Consider the following 23,733-nt stretch of genomic DNA (forward strand, 5'->3'; position numbering starts at 1 on the left):
CAGTTTATACTTATGTGTAATTTCTTTGAACAAAAGAGACTAAGAAAAATATTACATTGGTATATTGCTTTAGTATCCAGTGAAATTTCATTTAATTAAAGTAGGTAAAAAGAGGAATATTTTGCATTTTCTTTCAAACATTTACTACTCTCCCCATTATTTTTCTTTTACAACAGCTCCAGAAGCACCAGAGAACCTTACAGTAGTTTGTGATGCCAGAAGTGCAACAGTTACATGGAAGAAACCTAGTGACACTTCAAAGGGTCCTATACATGGCTATATTGTGATATGCAATGATGTAGGTAAGTATATACTCCTTCAGTATTGAGTGATCCATTGCATGTTTTAATATTTACAGACCACCAAGTACGGTGCATTGTCAAACCATATTGGAATCTCTTCAAATTGTGCATACAATATTTCTTTTTGGGGGGGGTGGGGTACAAATGTTCAGATTTCTTTCCTTGGAGGTTGTACCAGTTGAACCATGTGGTTATTCAGTTTAGCATTTCAGGACACAATTCTGTCACCCTTCAGTTCTCATGCTTCTTGTATTAAGTTATGACAAGATCATCGGTTGCCTGATCAGTTTGTAGCATGGTGTGCTCTCGTCTCAAGAAATGCTACTGTAGCTGGTTAATATATTCTCTGAGAAGACAGGGACCTACCTTCTGAGTATGAAAAAGTCAGGGGTCCTAAGTATGGCAGTGAGAATATACATGTTTAGACAGATAATGCCAGGTGGTTGTCTTCTACTAAATGGTGACTCCTTTCAGATGTTTTAGGCCACCTTACATTTAGGTGGGTACGTTTGTGTCCATTATACTGGGACTATGTTTTCCAAGTGTGTGATCTTTTCTTCTAAACAAGGACTTGAAAATGAAGTTTTGAAAATGAATAGCCTAATACATGATTCTAAGACATATATGTCAGCTTTAAGCTACTCCTGGGTTAATTAATCCTTTCTGTTCACATACTGCACGTTCTGTAAACCTGGACTGCCACAGTAACCGAAGGCTGTCATGCTCCTGTGCCCCCCATATGCAAATCATCTCCCATTCTCCATGCCCCACATTTGACCCCTGCTAAGAAGGGTGGCAGCCCCATGCACCAGCTTCTGTGGCTGGTCTGGTTTGGCCAGCGTAGGAGGCTGCGTTTGTGTGCCGGGGTGTGGGGAGGTGATGTCTGGGGCAGCCCAAAGGCAGCACAGAGCAGCCGTTGCTCTCCAGTTCCCCAGACCAAAGCCCCCCCCAGCTGCAGTGTGGGCAATAGCTTCGCTCATGTTGCTTCTGGTGCAGTTCCTTTCTGTCCTGCTTGCCCTTACCAAAAGCGCACATCTCTCTCTCTCATCGTGCCAGAATAGAGTTGCCCAGTGCTCGGTGCCTTTTGACATCTGCCTCCTAACCCTTTCCCAGGCTGAACACAGAAGAAAGTGTCAGCCTCTCTTTTTATGTTAGTTTTCAATTACAGCTATGTAAATGACATCCTGAGAAAGTAAAAACCAAAACAGAACAAACCCTCAACTTTCTATCTTTTTGATTGGGGAATATATTTCTTTCTCTTCCTGAGCCTTCACTTAGCCTTAGTAAGGAAGATAAACCAAGTAAGTATAAGGTAATCAAAACAGATGGTGGCTTCAGGTAGCTCTGATGAAGTGTAAAACTTACTGTGCTCCTAACATCAATGTCATTAATTTCATTAATTAATTTTATTTTTCATTTTTTCTTAAAGAGAAAGAACTTGACAACATGACTAACTTTATTTGCCAAAAATTAGAACCTTATAGCTTAGGTTCTGTATCTGTGACTCCATATACAAACAGCAAATACAGTAATAATGGAAGAATTATGGGAAAACCTGGAAGATGTAGCTTTAGAACAAAATCAGCAGGTAAGTCTCCTGTTTGCTAACTGTTATGCTGATACTAATACAGGGAATATGTACCTTCTATTGTACTTCATTGTATTTCATACATGTTATTACTATTAGCCAAGAAACTGATTAACGTTAAAAGAATTTTATTGACATATCATTAGTGTTTCTTTTTTCATTACTTAATGTTAATCTATTTGTAATTATGCATTTCATGTTAGTATTCTTGTTATATATACTAGATTTTCTTTTAAAAAATCTGCATTAATTTGAAATTCTTGATAAAATTTTAGGAAGCATTATGTCTCAATCTAAAAAAAAAGATTCAAATTAAGCAAAAAGAATGAAAAACTTTCATTTTGTTTTGTTTGTGGCATGAAAGCTACAAGGATGTGCAGAATGTGCTGTCTGTTCTGTCGTTGCCTGTTTGCTCAAAGCAGACCTGCATTATCCAGCCTGCACCGACAGTGATGCCTGTACCACGTTTTGGGCAGTTCGGGTATGCCCATACACAGTCGGCTTCTAAGATTCCACATTAGGTTAAAGCCAAATGTATGCCAACCTGTGTGCTGTCAGAAAGGTCTCTGCACCTTTTTGGGGCTGTACTTTCAAAAGCTTACCCTCCTGGTCCCGGTTCTTTGTTTGCCACGCGTGTTCAATTAATAGAACTAGAAGAAAAGCTGACCCGCTCCCCCCAAAACTACCACACTGCAGATATTTTCCTGATAGAGACAAGGCGTAATGGAGACACATTGCTTTCTGTTGTTGGGGTGGTGGGTTTTTCCCCCTTTTAATCTTTAGGTGTGGAGCCCTGTACTGTTTTAATTACTTCTTTGAGAAAAAAAAATAATATCACAAAACCACCAACACACACACACACACACGCACACACCCCCATGTTTATCTAGTTTCTTCCAATACATTTTAGCTCTGGTTCCACCACCTCCAGGCTCAGCTAATATAGAGGTACAGCTATAGGGAAAATTTATTTATACCTGGTAAGATCCTCAATTAATACTTCCTTTAATTTCACTGAATAAGCAAAATATTTTAATACTTTTTTAGTGAAACATAAAATATTAGTCTTGTGCTGGTGATCTAGTGATAAAGTGGTGATCCCTCTCCCTCCCCCCACCCCAACAGGAATAATTAAATATTTTGTTGCTTTTAGCACTCCTGAAAAGTATGTAGAAATAGGCATATAAGAACATTAAATCTGACTGCTGTTTTTATTAAATGTGTTTCTGTAGAGCTTTGGGAAGTACATGGACTTCTGGCAGACTATTGTTTTAAATTTGAATCCTATTCCTCTGTGGAATATGCAGAATATAGAGAGGTTTTGTAACCAGTTTTATAGACAATCCACAAAAGCATTAGAATCTCCCTATTACTCATTGAGCTGACAAATTTTAGTTTATCATTGAAAGAATGCAGGGATCAAAATTATCACCTAAAGCCCTAGCAGAAAAAAATAAATCTGATAAATGAATTGATTGGTAATGTAAACCATTTCATTGGAGACTTAACTGTAACAGATACTGAAAAAGTCTTTTAGACAGCCCTAATTTGAGCGCAATCATTTCTCTCTATGATAATCTAGTTTGAGCATGTTATATTTTGTAGCCCCCACTTTCTGGGGACCACTTATATTTTAATAACTCAGGTGTAGACTCCAGTCCACAATATAAATTTATAGCTCTGGAAAACAACATTGGTTCCCTAACTTTTTGAGGAAAATAGCAAGTTGCTTGTCTTCATGAATTAATGGTATTTATTAAACCCTCTCCAACTGTTACAAGAGTAGATAACATGATCAAGAACATAATGGAAGAGTTTTATGGCTTCTTGAACAAGAGACTGTATCAGTAGAGCACAACTCCTTAGAAGGAGAGAACACCCTACATTTTATAAGACGTTTTCTCATCTTCAACAAACACATTGCTTCCGGAAATATTCACTCTCTCCTTGTCACAGCTCTCTCAGTAATATGCTGAATAGGAATCTAACGAATCTGTCATATGGATAAAAATGAGCAGATATGTTATAACCACACAGCCAAGCCAAATATCCTGCCACTCCCCACCCGGGACATTCGATCTGCTCATAAAGCCTCACACATCTTAGCTCTTCATCAGAAGGAAAAAGCAACTGCCTTTTTTTTTTTTGTGTGTGTGTGTGGGATTTTTGTTTGGTTGGGGTTTTTTTTTTTGTTTTTTTTTAATATGCTAGCTTGCAAATGGAAGTGATTTTGAGGAATATTTCCACGGTGGTGTTCTACTGAAATGTGGCTAATGGAGCTGCCTTATGCAGAAGTTTATTTACTTGATGAAAAGTTTTATAAGCTCTCAATGAGAGGTCCCTTGGGCTGTGCCCCCAGTCTGAAACCCATTTTCTACAACGTAAAAAATTAGAGTTGGAAAATACAGATTAGATTTAACAGATTCCTTGTCATTAAAAAGTTAAAAGTTAGGCCAGCTTTAAGGTAATGTGAGACTTTAAGCAAAAGGATGCTATTCCAAATACTAAAATATAATAGTAACTCCTGGTAGAAAATTTCATTTACAGAAGTTTTGAGACATAGACTCACACAGAATACTGTTTGTTCCCATCTTGTCTGTTGTCCCATGTTCCTCAAATGAGAAACTCATGTCAGTCGCAACAGACTTGCCATCATATTATCTTTGCAGCCTGACTGTCAGAAAAGCTCTGAATATCCCAGCCTTTTCAGTTCCCCTTCACAACTTTTCCATTCAGATAAGCCTATGGTTAACTCAAAATTGATTTTATTTATCTGGTTAAATTGGGACTGAAATGTTTAAGGAAGAAAATGAAATTGTTAAGAGTGAAGATAACAAATAGACATGAAGACATACAGCTGTTGAAATGTTTGGTTTGAAATCATGAGAATAGAACCAGTAACGCTTCTTTTGTGAACAGAACCAGAGCAAGTGACTGATGTTAATGCAACATTGACAGCTGATAATGCTGTCCAAATAAAGTGCAAAAGTCAACAAGTGTATGGAGAAAAAAAAATATTTGAATTAACTTGGGAAAATGATGGAACAAAAGACAGAAGCGACAATCGTTGTGATTTTAAAAAAGAAAATCTCATGTATTTGACAAACTATACATTTACGGTAAGTAGGCTTATTAAATTCAATACATAAAATATTGCTGTATTTTCATTGTTTAATCATATTATATTTGATTTTAGGAAAAAAGGCAAATATGGTGGCAGAGGAGTTAATCTATGGATCTGTAGGCCACAGATGTAAAGAAGTAGCTGTTACTTCGGAAATAAAATGCTATGTGTCCAGCCTATTGATCAATCCCTTATGTGCTATTCCACGTAGGTTCTGACAACATGAGAAATACAAGCTCAATGGATTGTGTGTACATTGGACAGAGAGAAATTTGGGTTTTCTCTAAGTTTTAAAACAGTTTCTGAAGTATAACCAATATTTTAGTGTTTCCAACAATTTCATTAAATGAATATGTGACTGTCATTTCAATCAGAGAATAAATACGGGATTTAAATCTTGAGATAATTGCTCAGAAATAAATTGTTCAGAATTTTTTGCTGTGAAGATTTTTGATGCTTCAGGGACTAGTTAGTGTAGAGCAGTTCAGATCCTTTCTCATGTCCTTACATCAGCCTGTTACAAGCCTGTCCTTGTTTCCTTGCAAAATATATCATCCTTTCTTTACAAGCTTCCCTCTCCTGAAGGCCTCCTGCTATTTTCTCTTCTTTCAGGCATTTCACCCTTTTGGCATTTGTTGCTTGTAAAGCCAATGGTTTTGCCTGATCCCCTTAATGTGGCCAGTAGGAATGTTTTTTATATTCTGATAGCTCCTCTCAGTAAAGTTTAGGTAAGTAAGTAACCAGTAGGAATGATGGAGTTTTCTTACTTTTAGGAACTATTTTCATTCCTTTCCCACAATCTTTTCCTCTCTTGTATGTGTCTCCTGAGGAAATGCAGTACAACTTGCGTTGTACTAGGTGTTGGCCCAAGACCACAAATTCTACTCAGAAAGGTTTGTATTTGGAAAATAAAAGTGAGGTCCTGTAGGAGCCGAAAATGCTTGCCACACGGAAGAAACTGGCATCTGCTTGGCTTTAAGCCCTTGCTTCTGCTTCAAACTTATTTTGCCCAGTTCTTACTGGAAAAACAGAGAAAGCCTTATGGACTTAACTAGTAATGAAAGAATTCTGGGTCAAGTTATGGAAGGCTGCAGAGAAAAACAGATCACCTGTGAGAGCTGGCGGATGTCACAACTCCTTTCCGTGTGCACACTGAATTGTTCAGAGAGTACCCAGGCACCTACCCAATATACTTTGTTGGTTTAGTGAGGTTTTGACCCCAACTGCTGCACTAGGTTCCTGGCTTTTGCTATTTGAGAAGCTTCTTCCTTGTTTTCTCTGCCACCTCTGCTGCTCCTCTGGGTGGTACCACCTGCCGTTGCTTTCTTTCCAGCTGCAGAATTCAGAAACCACCAACCCCCTGAACACATCGTCCTTTTAGAGCAGAGGGAGGGAGCTGGGGCACAGTCCTTTGAGCCTTCAGGAGAGGTGTCCCTTAGGGGGAAGGCAGGCTCAGGAAGAACTTGGTCTGCAGTCAGCAATGGTGCTGGAAGTCCTTCTCCTCCCCTTTTGGAGGATTTGCAGCTGGAGAATATTACTATTAAAATAGCTATTTTTCAGTCGTGTTAATATTATCCACTGTTTAGCATTAAGTCTTTAGTTTAATGATAAGATTGATTTTGCTTCATCAGAAAAGTGAAATATTTGACGTACAAACTTCAAGCTGACTATTGGATCTGACAGGAATTTCGATTAAGGATTGGATAAATGTAAAATGTACTTTGAAGTATAAACACATCTAAACAAAGTCAGTATTTTAATACCAGTTAAAGTATCCAAAATTTAACGTTGCAAGAAAGCATCTTTTAAAAATATTTATTTTGGCTTCTATAATTTAAACTTCTATGAATTACTTCCCATATAGGAACTTGTATTAAAAATATCCAATTCAGTTGGCTATTTGTATATTTACTGTTGAAGGAAATAAAATAATGATGGTTTATTATGTATTGCATGGTTATTTTTCAGAGTTGAGAGATTTTATTTTGATAAGAGATAAATTTGATTTTTTCTTGAGATAGGTCTGATTTTGTAAAATGTCTTCTATTTCACTAACTTTTTTTTCCAGTCATCTGCATATTTTTGCATCTAGATCTTGCTGTAACTTCAGCAGAAACCTGAGCTGCACTATAAATGGCTATAAAAAGATAGACAGCAGATCCTGCCGTCAGTGAGGTTGATCTGTTGAAAATAGATGGATGTATTTAGAATATCCATTGTGTTTTGCTTTATAAAAATTTTTATGCAGAAAATTTTACTTGTTATATCTTCTCTATTCTCACCCACTGCATGCAGATCTTGGTGTTTAATGGAGAACATAGAGGGCAGCCAGTAAAGAAGAGTATAAAAACCAGATGTAAGTAAAGATATACAGCATTTTTACTTATTGACTTCAGCATAGCATAGAGTAATAGTGTAAACTGTGACTTCCACTACAATTGCTCCTAACTAAAAATCCAAACTGCCTTTTATAGTAAATAGTTGATCTGCATTTGAAAAAAACAATATCCTCATGCAGCATTAATGTAACAGATCGTGTTGACAAGTCATTGACTGTAATTCAGAATTATTACACAGCTGTGGTTTCTTCAGGAAACATTTGAATGCAACTAGAAATTCATGTCTCTAAATTAAAGTGTTCACTTCAGGAGTGTTTCCCTGTGTTCAGAGCCTGCATTTCAGGAACTGAACATCTGTGACTTGTCCGGGGTTCCAGCTCCCAGATGAGGAGCAGCTGAGAGCTCCGCTCAGGTGTACCGCTCACACAGAGCGGGAGGCAGGTGCGGTAATGCCAAACCAATGAGTGAGTTGTAGCATTGTGACAATGGACGTAGAGAGTTTAAGTGACAGTTTTACTAATGAAGAAATGAAGTTCCTTCCTTTTCTGTGAGCTTAAAAGTTTTTGGCACTTTGGAATAACAAACTTACACTAAAATCTGAAAACTATTTAATTATTTTTTTCACAAAAAAGTCAGTGTGTCTTGATTCTAGGAAATATACAGATCTTTTTAAAAAAGGAAAAAAATGTAATTTTGAAATTCCATTAATTATGCTTTCAAGAAATAATAAATGTATTCTTTTTTCTGTTGCTAGATAATTCTAGAGCCCTGATTATATTCTTAGCATTCTTGATTGTTCTGACATCAATTGCTTTACTACTGGTTCTGTACAAAATCTATGAACTTCACAAGAAAAAGCTTAGGTAAGCTTCATGTTTCATGTAAAGCAGGTGGGTGGGGAGAGGAGGCTTTCTGTTTTTCCACAAGATTTCCCAATGGGTAAAGCAAAAATTTTACAAGTTTACAAGTTACAAAAGACATCCTTTTACCTTTTAATCCTTTCAAAAGGAACTCAAGTTTTAGTGGTTTGTCTGCCAATGCAAATGCAATGAAAGATTTCAAATCTCTCTGCTATACTCATTCTTAGGGCACAGAAGAGCCCATCTGCTGGAACAAAATGTCTCGTCACTAGTTTTGTGAAAAAACGTTCACAAATGTCAGAAACCTTTTCCTCCATTATTTAAATTTAAAGTAGTGAAAATAATACACACTTTCTTGGAACACTTCCAAATGTCTGTTCACCCAAACCAATATCTCAGGGAGGCTTTGTTTATTATAGTCATCTCTAGGTGCCTTGGCAGGTCTGCAGGACAGTGGATGCTGGCAGAAGAGTGGGCACTGCCTTCCCTGATGGCTGCCAGAGCACTGGAAGACCAGGATAATTGCTGCTATTGCTGTGAAGGAGGTGGTGCAACGTGTGAGGGGACATTTGCTGCTGGTAGAGACAGAGCAGTTAGGGCAGTTTCTTCAGAAACACGTCAGCCCTCCGGCAACAGCACAACTTGGGGACTTGTGTCTTCCAGCCCTGTTCCCTGCCCTGTTCTGTCCCTTAGCGGGACAGGGAGCTGCTCTTGCTCAGATGGAAACTTCTATGCTTAAGGAAGCAAAGCTAATTTTTGCTTGTACAGCTCCAGAGAGTCTGGCTTGTTCTTGGCTACTTAGCAATTAAACTCAATTTCATTGTATTTTATGTATATGTTAGCTTTTTGTCACTTATTTAGCAAGAGAAACAAAGATGGTGTGAGCAGGCACTCCAGTGAAGAAACTAAAGGTATTTGCTGCAGGTAATATGGACAAAGTTGTGCAAGCAGTAAAGCTGTTTGATGTGGTTCTCTTGTTTCTCCCCCTCAATAACACTCAGAGTAGGAGGACAAGGCTTCCAACCACCTCTGCGTTGGGCCTCTAAGTCCCAGTTGTAGCCCTCTTGTACTAATTTCACAGAGAGCTTGTAATGCAGCTGCTGATTATAAATGGTCTTGGTGTTCACATACCAAACTGCTTAACTCATTATCATCTATATGTCTTACTAGGCAAGGCTTTTACAGATGTTTTTGTTTCCTACAGCAATTCTTCTGAAGGCGTGAACCTTGTTGCAAGTAAGTATCTTTATATATTTAGCAAGTGGAAATAAAATGTCACATGTCTAGCTGCCATCTTTGGATTATTTACGTTCTAGGTCGTATAAATAAATTATAGATATCAACAGGATAACACCTCATTTGGAGGAAAAAATACTTCAGAAAATACATAGCAGAAGTATTTATACTTAAATGAGTTGAAAGTTTATCAGTACTTCAAAAACTCTTGTTTATTATTTAATTACAACCCAAATTTTATTATCCTAGATAATAGTTGTGGTATGTTTAGCCCTAAGAGTAAGTCCAGAATCAAATACAGCTTCAACCAGAATTTGCCTTTCCTGTGCACCTTTTTCAAAGCAAGAATTTAAACATAAGCCAGTCAGTTTTTACTGCAAAATTTCAAAGCCTATGAAGAAAGGCAGAATCAGTCGATACCAGGAAACTTCAAGAATGAAATAATTTATGTCATTTGAGCCCACAGAAATTAACAACATTAAATGAGAAGTTGTGTTAATATTCAAATCCATTTGCTTTGACACATGATTGTTAAAAAAAATATCTTTTCAGTGTAAATTAAAAATGAATAAATGTCCAGTTAGAGATGTTAGATCTTGTTCAGTCATTACTTTATCATTAAAGATAATACAGATTATTGCAACTCAGAGAATAATTTGGAGAAATTTGTAAAAGTAGGCACCACATGTTGTTACATTTGTAGGTTGATTGCACAGTAATCTGTTTTACCGCTGACGATAGATGACCAGAACTGAAGCAGAGGGCAAGGCCATGAACTGTTGTGGATGTTGGGGCTGTTGTGGTGATCTGGACGTGACAGTCCCCACCTTGTACAGAAATGCTGTTGATGCAATGTCCTTGTGGGTAGCCTCCTCCTCATCCAGTGGGGTGGCAGAGGTGAACAGGTTCTGCTCTGCCCAGGGCCCGTTTGCTCAACCTGCCTTAGGCAACACCATTGTTTTGAAAACTAAACATGCTTTGCTAAAGAGGTTGTCCTTTTGTTAATTTATCTGACAGTTTGAGAATCACATTTATTGAAATGCAATCTACATTTTCAAAGACAGTAGCAATAAATGTTCAACGTATTTACACAGTTAAAGATGATGACAGGCAACTTCTGAACATCGAGCCAATACCTTCGGAGCAACTGCTGGACATGTACAAGAGGAAGATTGCTGATGAAGGAAGACTTTTCTTGGATGAATTTCAGGTTTGGTTTTGGCTTAAAATATACCACAGATTTGTAGCCAGGTGGTTGGAATAATTCTGTTCAAGAGTTGTGTGAAGTGTATGCACTGGTTATAAGTATATAAAATAATAAGAATCTAAGAAACTGAGTTAATTCCCATCTAAGAGCGAATAGGTTTCAGTTAATTTTGCTACCAACCTTTCCTCATTATAAGATCATGGCACTTTTTTTCCTGAAGGTGGTTTTCAGCAGAAGTGTAAAATACAGTTTAAATACTTCTCATTCTAAAGTACATCTTAATACTTTCTCTTACTGCATAGCCATGAGGATATAAAAATATATAGTTGTGGATATATATACATTATTTATATTAAGGGAAAATAAATTGTTGATTTTAGATAAATATGTGAAGTACTGGCATATGAAACAGAATTTTACCTTCCAGACTCGGGAGTACCAAATTTCTTCCATACACATTTGACTATAAGTAGAAGCTATTTTAGCAATATGCTTACCCAGTAAAGAAACATTGTATTTTACAGAGTATTCCTAGAGTTTTCACTAAATTTTCAATAAAGGAGGCCAAAAAAAGCCATAATCAGAACAAGAACCGCTACATTGATATCCTTCCATGTGAGTATTTGTTACAACTTTTGCATGTTTTGTAAGTATTTTTTTTCTCAGTGCCTTGAGATAATTATTTTGTTTTAAATGACTTAAACAGATGATCATAACCGTGTTGAGCTCTCGGAGATCCCAGGAGACCCAGGATCAGACTATATCAATGCAAGTTATATTGATGTGAGTGACTTATTCTTAAAAAAAGTCTTAGGTGCTATGAAGAAATTCTGTAGTCTGTACATTTCATGAACTCATTTGAGGATTTCCATTTGAGTTTTTTCCATCTTTATAATGTATTTGGCATTATTGGACTGTTGGATATCGAATCTATTTTGAAAGTGGCAAATCTTTTGAATTGATCATGCTTCCTTTCTGTGCATTGATAATGTTATACTTTCTTACAGGGCTTCAAAGAACCAAGAAAATACATTGCTGCACAAGGTATTTTTTAACATTAAAAGAATATGCTTTCTTTATTAATCCATTTTTTGTTAAAAAATAGTAAAAAAGTATTAGTAAATTTAAAGAAAAATTGAAAATCTGAAATTCTGATATCTAATAGGAAGAAGTTGCCAATGAATTTTTGCTTAAGACATTTTGTTAAGATAAATAAATTGTACTTCAAAGACAGATTTCTCATGATGTATAGTTTTACACCAAAAGTTTTCAGATTTCACAGCTATGCACTGAAGTTATATATGAGACTTTTAAAATGTTGTAGCATAATGGCAGCAGTCATAATGAAATCAAGTCTGTGGCTATTCTTTGCATGATCTCTGGTTAGGTTTTCAGACTGTGTGGCTAAGCGAGTCAAGAAGGCAAGGTTTTTTGTTTTTTTTTTTCATGTAGTTTTTCTGAAAAACTCTCTTAAAACATTTCCTGCTAGGCCCCAAGGATGAAACCATGGATGATTTCTGGAGGATGATCTGGGAACAGAAGGCAACAATTATTGTCATGGTGACTCGCTGTGAGGAAGGAAAGAGGGTGAGAAATATCCATCTTTCCATCCTTCTTTTATCTGAAAACAGAATGAGTTGCTGTGCTCTGGTGAACTACATTTTCTTCTTAGTACTTTGTATTCATTCTTTGCTGTTCTCTTGTGGCAAAACCTATGTAGGAAAGCATATCAAAGCAGTGTTGCCCTATGGAATTACCAGTCTCATCAGAAAATGTCACTTTAGTCACAGCTATAAGTAGCAGACAGACAGCTTCCAAACTATAGCTAATAAATCCAGAAAAGGGCTCAAGGTAGAATTCTAGCTCCTCACAGACCTGTCATAAAAGATATCATTTGTATTTTTCTCCTATGTATTATCTTTTGATATCCTGGCAATGCCCTCAGTAAATCCTAGACAGAATATTTTTTTTATCTGTTGTCTTTGCCCTACCTTCAACTGCATGCTTCTAGATGCTTCTGGCTTGCTTTTATTCCTTATTCCAGATACAGCAGAAAGAAGAGGAACTGCTGTTTTAACTGCTTTTAAAGGTGAAAATGTTGGTAGCATGCAGATTTACAGCATCCCCAAGTTGATGCTATAGGCAGGCAGGGCCAACATCCCTCACCGAAGACTGAAAAGCCATAGAAGTAGCCACAAACTTTTCTACAGCCTTCAGGCAACAGCAGCAGTAGCTGTTCACTTTTTCAGCTTGTGTACAGGATTTTTTCCCCACTTTATATTCAAAGCTAAATTCCATGGGCATAAATTTCAGGTCAGAGACCTGAACTGTTGGATATTTGGAATTACTTGGCACTGGCATCCTAAGCAGTGACAGCCTTTTCAGGGGAGTACAAGACCTGTCAGAAGTTGGTAAAACTATACTGAGTTGCCATCTATTTTAAATCAGACTTGTAGCTCTCAGATCTCTGCCACTTTACGTCATGCTACTCACCTAACTTCATATCTTCACAGAACAAATGTGCCCAGTACTGGCCATCAATGGAGAATGGATCTGCAATGTATGGGGACATCATCGTGAAGATCAATGAAAGTAAAACGTGTCCAGACTATGTCATTCAAAAACTACACATCACAAACGTAAGTTGATTCAAAAGTGTAAGGCTGACTGGAACTGGGCTATTCAAGTCTGTAAGCGTCGTTGAGAGATCCTTTTAAAAGAAGAGTCAGTTATCAATGGGAGAAGCACTGCTGTTTTTCCCTGTGCAGTATTACAGCTTAGGAGAAAACTTCTTAGCTGTAGGTGTCATTCCTTACAAGAAATGTGAGTTAGAAATATATTTCCCAACTTAGAATGTATTTTTCTTTGTACTCTGGAATATACATTTAGGAGGAAACTGTTAATATGCTGTTAAGTACGGAGAACTTCACACATGGTGATTTCCTTAGATGTTCAGCTTGTTCTTTAACACAGAAATGTTACTGGTTTGTGTGTATCTCAGCATAACCTTCTGCAAGTAAAGTCAATGTGAATCATAGAGTGACATTACCTACCCTCATGGTAATTGTACGGTGGGACAATTACAAATTCGGGCAATCTCAAGTGCATTTATAAACATAAGTGTTTTTTTTAAATTATCATTTGGCTACATGTAGAATCATTAAGGCTGGTTAATTGCTGTCTTTTATACATCTGAAATATCATTAGTTGCTCTGTGTGTAATTGAGAACAAAACTGGCCATTTAAGGCCAAATGTTCCTCACAGGCCTTTTGAGAAAGTATTTCAGTGAGGGTAAATGGGGCGTAAGTCGTAGCTAAAAGCATTGAGACTCGAAGAGTAAATCTGCTGAGGGATCTTCAGCAAAATGGTTGTGACAGACTCCACCCATCTTGATCCATGACTACGGCTGGAAATTCCCATTCTGCTGTCTCATGTGGCATTAAAATTTTCTCAGGAAGTAGTCTGATTAAAAGGAAGTTGTAACTTCACACGAAGACAGTAAGAACATCGGGATGTTAAGAATTAACTATTAACAAAGACACTGCTCTGTGACTACAAGAATCTGACCTTAGAACTAAGAGACTGCTGCAGGTTGAGAGCTGATATTTTGAGAGCTGTCTGCTCTCTGGCTGACATCACATTAATATAGACAAAACTGATATTGGTTGTGGAATTTGAGAGTGGTCCCTGGTGAGAAAGTGGATTCTGCAGTTCTGGTGGAATAGTGATGTATAATTACTGAAACAATCGCAAATAACTGTGTGAATAACTGTGCCACAACTGGATAGTTCAACTTTGAATACGAACTTGGTCGTTACTGGGCAGTGGCCTGTATAGCCATGCTAAATCTTGGCCAGTGACAGAATGCCAGTGAGATGTCTTTCTCATTTTGTTTTTATAATCATGGTTACCAAAGTGTATGTCCTCTCTTTTAATCTAGCAGCAATATATGAAAGCAGGACTCAAGACCTGACGTGATTTAATCAAGTGACTTAAGAGAGTCAGTCTCATGAAAAATCAAAGGGTTTATTGTACCTACTTCTAAATGGTAGAACTCTGAGTTGCAGTTTATTTTTTTCTTCTTTTTAAATCTGTTGTAATCAGCAGGCTCCTCCTAGGAGATGCAAGAGAATTACCAGTCTGTACCCCTTGAAGTAAGCAGAACTATACACGGGCCAAGAGTGGGGAGACTATTGTACTCTGGATCATAGGCTAACCTGAGAAAAACTTATTTTTAGCAACAATGAACCTCCTGCTTGTCCTCTGTTGGAGTCTTGTGTATTCCTGATTCATGGATATTTTTAAATTAAAATTGAATATGAAAAATCTTGTAACCTGAGACCATTTGGATTACAACATTACAGCACACTGAATGAAAGAGAAATTTCTGTTTCAACATTTGATGACTGTTGCCCTTATTTTTCTTCTGCTTTGTATATCTGCACTTGATTTTGGCTTTGTGTATATATATTAAAAACCCCCACATTTCACTTTGTCTAGGGAAAGGAAAGGACAGCTGGAAGAGATGTCACTCATATTCAGTTTACAAGCTGGCCAGACCATGGAGTCCCTGAGGATCCACATCTCCTTCTTAAACTCCGACGCAGAGTTAATGCTCTCAGCAACTTTTTTAGTGGCCCAATAGTGGTTCATTGCAGGTAAATACATATGATTTTGTTAATGTTAATGTTAACATTAAAATTTTGTTAACGTTATATGAACATGAAATAAAGCTATTCAGAAAAGGGAGCTGGCAAAGGTATTTGACTAATCCTAAATTTTATGACTTGATTACTTGAAAGTAAGGCAGACAAAGATGCATTAAAAAGGCCAGTTTTCTGAAGGATCTGATAATTGGGTTGATAAAATTTGAGGATACACAAACTTTTGGACTTTCAGAAAGCAGCCAGATAAATGTTGGGCTACTCTGGCTATAATCACCACTTTTGGCCATATTTGCCTTACTTTCAATGAAAGGTATTTAAAATGCAAATTAATCTTTTTTTTTTTTTTTTTTTTTTTTTTTGTGTTGCCAATTAATTTACAGCAAGAACTGTTTTCAGTTGCTTCGTGTCCTGTTACACATTTTCTCTTATGCTTTCTCACTGACTGTTCCCGTCAGTGATACCATTCCCACTCGATAACCAAATCCCTTTGTGCTTTGCAGTGCTGGCGTGGGGCGCACTGGGACATACATAGGAATTGATGCCATGCTGGAGGGGCTGGATGCAGAAGGCAGAGTAGATGTTTATGGCTATGTTGTGAAGCTGCGTCGGCAGCGGTGCCTCATGGTTCAAGTGGAGGTATGTCACTAAAACTCCTGTCACTTAGTATTCTCCTTTGCTAGGGCTTCATCAGTATTGCTCAGAACTGCGCTGTTCTGTTTTGGGTTTTGCTGCAATTCAGTTGAAGTTGTTAATACAAAATGTAGCTCTGGAAAATATTAAGAGAGAGAAAAACTTCCAACACAGTTTTCCAGGTTTAGAAACCTCAACTTTTAAGTTTAGGCTTTAAAAAAGAAGCCAAGAAGAACATTTTACGTTGATAATCCAGCTTTTGGCATACAAATCACAAATGCAAAATTGACCTTGCATAGTCAAACTTGATTTTCAGATTCTAAAAACTGTCTGTCTAGGTAGACAGTTTAGGTACTGTCTTCAGTAGAGTTGAGAGTACAATAAAAGTTATGGACTGATGCATTGCCTGTTTTTGACTTATTTAAGTGTTTTGCAGACCTTTCAAATCTCAGTTGCATATTTCTTGAATGACATTACATTTATATGCCAAACACCGTTCATCCTACACACTAAATGTCCTCCAAAATGTCTAACTTGGAAGCCACTCTGATTTTTAATACTTGTATTTAATGCCTATTTAATATTTATTTAATATTTATGTATTTAATATAACATATGTATTTAGTGCTTCGTATTATTAACACTAATAACATCATGGGAGTAATAGTTTCTTACAATGGTTTAAAAGAGTGATATAATTCTTATGTTGGTTTTGTTTTTACTTATTAATAACTTCATTTTTAAACCCATCAAATGGGAAACACCAGTCTCAGTACATCCTTATCCATCAAGCGCTAGTGGAATACAATCAGTATGGAGAAACAGAGGTCAGTCTCTCAGAGCTGCACTCCTACCTCAACAATCTGAAAAGAAAAGATCCTCCGAGTGAACCTTCTCTGTTGGAGGCAGAGTTTCAGGTAAATAAGCATTGCATTCTAGTGCCCTTACCTTGCACTTACATCAGAACATGCCTTGCACGGTAGTCATGAGATAGAGATACCCGACATAATAGATAATTTCTGTGCTATCTTATTTCTCTGCCACAGAAACAGTTTCTTTATGTTTATGAAAAAAGGTATAAATTAATGAAATTTTATTCCTGCTTTTGATATTAATATTTGTAACAAAGATGAGGAGCATAGAATGATTACTTGTGTCTGTGTGCTTGATGTCCCGTGCTGTTGTACGTGGTATAGCAGGCATTTTTAAATTATAGCCCAGATGTGGCCAAAGTTTAAATAATTAAAGTTAAGAAGTAAGGCGCTGGGAGAAGAAGACTGGGTGTGGGTGTCCAGAAGGGACAATGATCCCAGGAACCATTTTAATCAAGCATAATACCAAACATCCTCTTTCTTTAGAGATTACCTTCCTATAAAGGGTGGCGGACACAGAACACTGGGAATCGTGAAGAAAATAAAAGCAAAAATAGGAATGCCAATGTAATTCCATGTAAGTATTTTCCATGAACCTTCCCATATTTTATCTGTTATCTTCTGTAAGAAAACCTACTAAATTTTGAAAAAATGAGGACAGTAAATTACATTACTGAGATATATTTGATTAACTTTCTCAATACTGTAAAACTAGAAACTTCTGATAGTGTTTTAAAAAAAAGAGATGAGTTTTTAAAAGTGTGAATTATTGGGAGAGTTTATTTCAAATAAAGTGGCCTTTGTTCTGCAGTCTGTTGTGAAAGGACTGCCCTTTTTCTATCCATTTCCCACCCTGCACATGCAGAAGCCCCCTCAATGCTGTACCTGAGTGGCAGCATGGCCTGACGGTGACACTTTGTCTCGTGCAGATGACTTTAACCGGGTGCCCATCAGGCACGAAGATGAATGCAGTAAGGAGGGTGAACATGATTCGGATGATTCCTCAGATGAGGACAGTGACTGTGAGGAATCAACCAGATACATCAATGCTTCTTTCATAACTGTATGTATTGAGAGGATCCACTGCAAGTATTTCACAAGCTCGCAGCTAAAACAATATTCTAGCTTGAGCTCTTACTCGCTTACTGGCTTCACAAATAGAACAGGATTCACCTGAATAAGGGAGAAAGTTCTGACAGTCGATTGGCAAATCCATCTGTAGTTTTAATCATGAAAATCTACAGTTTGCTGCAGTAATGAGATCATCTTTTTCTCTTACATGGCCTTAAACCGTGTGGTCTCAAATAGTGAGACTAAACACAGGAACATATTTTTGTGTGTGTTGTTTCAAACCACTAGCATTCAGACTGGCCTCATGTATTTCTCTTAGTGGGCATCTGCCTACAAGTTGATCCACATTAAAATTTTCCCTGTTAGTGAAATGCAAGTCTAGTTATTCACATATACAAAACCCTACTAGTGAAAAGTGGGGCCATCAGGTTTTTTGGTATCATATACACCTCCAAAAGGTGGATAGCAGTTATTTGTCACTAATGAAGTAACTTTTTTGGAATGACAAGCTAAATTTGATTTATCTGAATTTTTTAAAATGCTGGATAGTTAGGATATCTATTCAGAAGAGATGTATTTTTACTTTTGGGTAGCTCAGTGTAAACTGGTGCACCAATCTTATGTGGTATAAACTCAGTTTCTTAGTGGTCAAATTAAACAGCTGGGTAGAACTAAATGTTTTAGCCCTTAAAAACATGCTTTGCAGAAAACAGCAGGGTGAGATCTCATCCACTGGGGCATGAGTATACCTTGTTGTCAGTCTGGAAGTGGTAGTGTTGTTTAGGGGACTGAATTTAATGCCATTTGGCTCGTAGAATTCCTGTAAAACCATCGCCTAATGTGATAGGCATACTTTCTCTATAAATAAAAGGGTTCATTAGTTTATTTTGCTGGGTATTCATTACCTGGCAATGAGTTCTGTTGCTTGACAATCACATTTCAAATGAATTTAAGAAAAAAATACTTCAAATTTCTTTAATAGGGTTACTGGGGTCCAAAAGCCATGATTGCAACACAGGGACCACTGCAGGAAACTATCTCTGACTTCTGGCAAATGGTCTTCCAAAGAAAAGTCAAAGTCATTGTTATGCTGACAGAGCTGAAAGAAGGAGATCAGGTGAGATCATGTCTTCACACCGACACATTATGGGTCCTCTATGTGCAAAGAAAACACTGCACTGCACTCTCTTATTCCCTTCCTCCATTTAAGCATGTTGCATAGGATGAGGAATTTGCACTTCCAATATAATCTGTCCTATTATGTACCTTCTTAATTTACTTTCTAATGAGGGGACAAGTGTATGATGCTGTACTTTAAAATACAGTGACATTCCCACTACTTTAAAGTCAATATATTCTGTAAGTGCATGTGGAAGATAAATTCAAAGCAGGTTTGAATGGAGCACTGACTTGTAGTTTTATCTATTTTAGGAACTCTGTGCACAGTACTGGGGAGAAGGAAAACAAGTGTACGATGGCATAGAAGTTCAAATGACAGATGTCAACTGTTGTTCTAGCTATACCATACGTGCATTTGTTGTTACACATCTGAAGGTAAAAGTTTCTTTGCAAATTCCAAAAGGAAGTTTTAAATTTCATTCCCTATTATAAACTTAGCCTAAAGAAAGGGAAGGAACAGTTTCCACAGCGCTTACCTCCTGTTGTAAGAAATGGAAATATTTTTCTCCTCCAGACCAGCAGCCAGTCATGATAAATGCTATGAATTAGCTCAGCATTTCTGTTTAGGGGATTGCTGAGGTGGTGGTAGTGGAGTCTCAGGAGGCCAGCTGTCTTCTGTACTTTGAGCAAAGCTTGGATTTCTACTACCTCATATTCATGAAGTAAAACTTACATCACCATGCAGTTCCTCAGGAATATAATTTTTCTTTTACAAATCAGCTGCAATAGATGTACTATATGAATCTTTATTTTAACCTGAACATTGACTACATCTCCACTGCTGTTTTTCAGACAAAAGAAACACAGAAGGTATATCAATACCAGTATCACAAGTGGAGTGGCTTGGATATTCCAGAAAACCCCAAAGATTTAGTTAGCATGATTTTCAACCTCAGACAAAAGGTTCCAGTCAGATCAGGCACTGAGGACAACAGGAGTACCCGCAGTGTCCCGCTCGTCATCCACTGCCGGTGGGTCTGAATTCAGCACGTACCTTAACCTAGCTCTAAGTTCTGGATGTACATAGCAACCTCGGTTTTGGGATGCCTACCTTTTCCACCAAGCCTTTCCATGTGTCTGGAGACTCAGCTCTCCCTAGAAGAGTCCTTGAATGGCTCAAGCTTGACCTTTTGGATTGCAATCATGAAAAGTGAGCACACTTCTCCTTGGCCAGCATGGGCATGGAGTAGGTGGTCAGAGCTAGCTTCTCTTGTCTGGTACATGTATTTTGAGAAGAAATTCTAGGTCAGAGTGCTCTTGTAGCATACTACTACAGCTTTTAGGTTAATCTCTTGCTCCAGTACAGAAAGCTCATTTTTTAGGACCATTTCCAGGAATAGTCTTGCATACCATCTAAAACAGAGGACAATCCTGCTAACAATTGTTGGAAATGTAAGTCTGAAGCTTCTCATTTCTCTCTTACCCCTTAAGTGGCCACGTGAGATCCAGGTAGCCTCTAGATAAACTGTGTCTTGTGTGTGTCTTACAGATATTCTCAATTGTAACAATTTCAGTCTAGTCAAAAATGTTTTGGAAATGTAATTCATTATGTAGGCCTTGAAATAAATCTAACATTTAGTGAGAGGACTTGCTGATTTTACATTTTAAATTTACATGTACATTTTACATCATCTTCTAGTGATGGATCACAGCAGACTGGTGTATTTTGTGCTTTAATGACCCTCTTGGAAAGTGCAGAAATAGAAGAAGTAATAGATGTTTTCCAAGTAGTAAAAGCTCTTCGTCGTACCAGGCTGGGAGTGGTCTCCAACTTTGTAAGTAAATCTTAGGAATTACCAGAAAAAACATATGAGATTACTTAGCATGATCACTAATGTCCTCATAACCTTATGCATAATTTCTTCATAGGGAACACTACTTCTAATCAGGACATTCACAGCCAGTCACCACTACTTGGGAACTGGCCGCTACTATATAAGAATGAAGGAGTCTGTGAGATGTCCAGAGCTGCAATTCTGTAACGCCTTTGTGGAACGGGGCATATTATAAAACTATAAATTGCATAAATTGATGGTTCTGCCATTGGCTGAGGGGTGCACATGCACAGTGTCCCTTCTGCAGTTAGAAGGCTAACTCCATTTCACAGGCTGGCGGCCCTGGGCTTGTTTTGGTTAAATCCCTCCAGAGGAGTGATGTCTCCGGCATGCACTGTGCATGTACTAACAAACCAGACCGGTGTCAACGAGATGGGGCAGGTTATTAGATGGCTTTCCTGGACTCCTTACAATACCTGTTGTTTACAACTTGGGTGCTGTAAAAAGCAAATTTTTTGTACATTGTGCACCAAGAGGGTACTGAGTGACAAACTTGGAACGTCTGGTGCAGGCAGTTACAGAAACAGTACGTACACATGAAATCAGAATAAGCCATAGAAGCAACACTCTGCACACCAGAAACTGTGGAAGCTGCTTCCTATGCAGTCTTGCATGTTCAACTACATATTACTTTCTAAAATTTAAGAAAATAGAGAAAGAATAGGTTTATTCTTGGGCTCTGAGCATTCCATTCATACTATCTTCTTCTCTTCATCCTTAAGGAACATTACCAATTTCTGTATGACACCATTGCCAGCACCTACCCTGCACAGAATGGACAAGTAAAGAAGAGCAGCCAGCAGGAAGATAAAGTTGAATTTTGCAGTGAGGTAGAAAAAAAAGATCAGGAAGCTGATTTAATCACTATTGATCTTACACCACCAGCGCCAGAGGAAAATGAGCCTTCTGAAGCGTGTGAAGATTCTAAGGCTGCAGATAGCACTAAGGGAACAGAGAGCTCTACAAATGGCCCCACAGCTCCAGTTCTAACTTAGAAGCTATACTAAAAAAAAAAAGTGCTTTGTCATGTGCAAAAAATATTAAACAAAATAAGAGTGTAAGATTTCTTCCTCTTCCCACTTTTTTTTTTTTTTTTTTGAGGAGGGGAATATTTAGTATTATATCAGTTTTTCAAAGGTAAAAATTTAAAGGAATACTTGAAACTTGTAGAGAGTGACAAAGAACTGTGAAAGTTTAATTTTTGTGTAATTTGCATTTAATACTTGTTCAGAAACCTTTTCACTATTTTTATACTTTGTCTTTTAAAAATATGTACAGTGTAATACTGAGCAGTGGGAAGGATTTTTTTTGAGTTCTGTAATGAGGAGAAAAGCAACTCAGAATAACAAGAATACTGCATTGCAAAAACAGGTCTGTCTTCAAAACTATCAACAAGTAGATTAACCCAACTGGTAAGCATATATTCTAGCATTTCAGGAGTGCTGACCAAGCACTGCTTTAATACTACTCTGTGGAACACGTGGGACTTTGCCTAACAGTTTTAAGAGCTTATCGTTTGCATCAGGTGGCAATTCCAAGGAATTCAGGTTTATGGAGAATCTAGAAGTCCTCTCATGTCAATGTGGAATAGGGAATTTTGCATTTTTCTGACTTGCCTCAAGGTGTCCTTGTTGCTCCACATCCATTAATCTGAGATTTCAATGTTAGACTCAAAGAAGAGTTTGGAGATTGGCATTTGAATGATTGCAACGGTTCTGACAGAAAACACATTCTGTTTACTCATAAAGCTTAAAATTCTGCATGCTTGCACATCTATTTCTTATGCTTACTTTTATTTAAAGGGACTGTTTTCATGAATGCATCTGACCTGTTTTCAGAATTGGAAAATACTTAAAAGTTTTCCTCCAAACCTTGTAGATTTTTATTGGTACAGTATTTCTTTTTGTTTGAGGTTTTGTATGTTACAGTTGTGATATTTTTACTATTTCTTGCTGGCTTTTAGCCTAGTGTTTTTAGAACAAATAAAAAAGATAATTAATAGTTGACAAGGTGGAAATTATTTTGTTCTATTGGACTCTGCGAACTGATAATATTCTTCTAAATGCACAAAATCTTGTTCTGTCCCATATGTGGGATTTCAGTGGGAAATTTCACACACACGAGTAGGACATACACACAGGTTTCAGTAGGAAAACACATCGTTTCATTCCCATAAACCTGTGTGTGGACCCAGGTAAGTGTCATGTTTCTTTCATTACAAAGGAAGGAAACTTCATTTTTCTTTTGCTTGAAGTCATTAAAGGAACAATCAGTCACTCAAAAGATTCAGTGCTCCTAGTTTATCACTGCGTATTCCTAATCTCTCTTTACAAAACATAATTGAAAATACTTAGAGAGCCATGTAAGCAACATGTACAGTCACACTTGGTTAAAACATTTAATTTCATTTTGCTGTTACCCTAGATCAAATATTTCATTCACAATTATTCGCTCAGCCAAGTGCTTCCTGGCAGCCTTGCTTGAGCCAGCGGCAGTCAGGGTGGCGGAACTGACCAAGCTGAGGGTGTCAGCTGTGGAGAGAAAGCTCTCTGAGACTAGATGTGAAGATAATCTGAGAAAGCTGTAGGTCCAAAGCCTGTTGGCTGTTTTTAGAGGCACGTGTCAGAATGGAGAATTTAGCATACCTTTGAAGATGGAAGGTTAAAGAGCCTTGGATGCAGATCGACTTATGGGTGCTCATTGGATGACAGAGAACAGTTCATTTCTTTTTCTTCTTCTAAGATCTGGCCACTGTAAAGCCTGCCTAGCTACTTCAGGCAGCAAAATAAAAAGGTCAGTGCAGCTACCTATTGTAAGAGTGC

The 23,733-nt window shown here is 37.5% G+C and overlaps 1 protein-coding gene across 12 annotated transcripts in view; it reads left to right on the plus strand.

Moving 5' to 3' along the window:
• The window catches only part of PTPRC (protein tyrosine phosphatase receptor type C), a 69,619-nt gene extending 46,707 nt beyond the window's left edge, over positions 1-22,912 (plus strand). For all 12 annotated transcript variants that reach the window (XM_056355402.1, XM_056355406.1, XM_056355405.1 and 9 more), the window contains 22 exons: positions 177-302; positions 1,732-1,890; positions 4,810-5,009; positions 7,310-7,370; positions 8,108-8,216; positions 9,418-9,449; positions 10,544-10,659; positions 11,181-11,271; positions 11,363-11,439; positions 11,664-11,700; positions 12,146-12,243; positions 13,170-13,295; positions 15,158-15,315; positions 15,825-15,960; positions 16,722-16,871; positions 17,313-17,403; positions 17,756-17,889; positions 18,880-19,014; positions 19,329-19,451; positions 19,869-20,047; positions 20,716-20,851; positions 21,634-22,912. In XM_056355402.1, coding sequence (XP_056211377.1) covers positions 177-302; positions 1,732-1,890; positions 4,810-5,009; positions 7,310-7,370; positions 8,108-8,216; positions 9,418-9,449; positions 10,544-10,659; positions 11,181-11,271; positions 11,363-11,439; positions 11,664-11,700; positions 12,146-12,243; positions 13,170-13,295; positions 15,158-15,315; positions 15,825-15,960; positions 16,722-16,871; positions 17,313-17,403; positions 17,756-17,889; positions 18,880-19,014; positions 19,329-19,451; positions 19,869-20,047; positions 20,716-20,851; positions 21,634-21,906 — 2,747 coding nt within the window. In that variant the 3' untranslated portion in view covers positions 21,907-22,912. The remainder of the gene's footprint in view (positions 1-176; positions 303-1,731; positions 1,891-4,809; positions 5,010-7,309; positions 7,371-8,107; positions 8,217-9,417; positions 9,450-10,543; positions 10,660-11,180; positions 11,272-11,362; positions 11,440-11,663; positions 11,701-12,145; positions 12,244-13,169; positions 13,296-15,157; positions 15,316-15,824; positions 15,961-16,721; positions 16,872-17,312; positions 17,404-17,755; positions 17,890-18,879; positions 19,015-19,328; positions 19,452-19,868; positions 20,048-20,715; positions 20,852-21,633) is intronic.
• Positions 22,913-23,733: the final 821 nt, after the last annotated feature.

The sequence above is a fragment of the Falco biarmicus genome, chromosome 11 (genome assembly GCF_023638135.1).
Source record: "Falco biarmicus isolate bFalBia1 chromosome 11, bFalBia1.pri, whole genome shotgun sequence".
Lineage (NCBI taxonomy): Eukaryota > Metazoa > Chordata > Aves > Falconiformes > Falconidae > Falco > Falco biarmicus.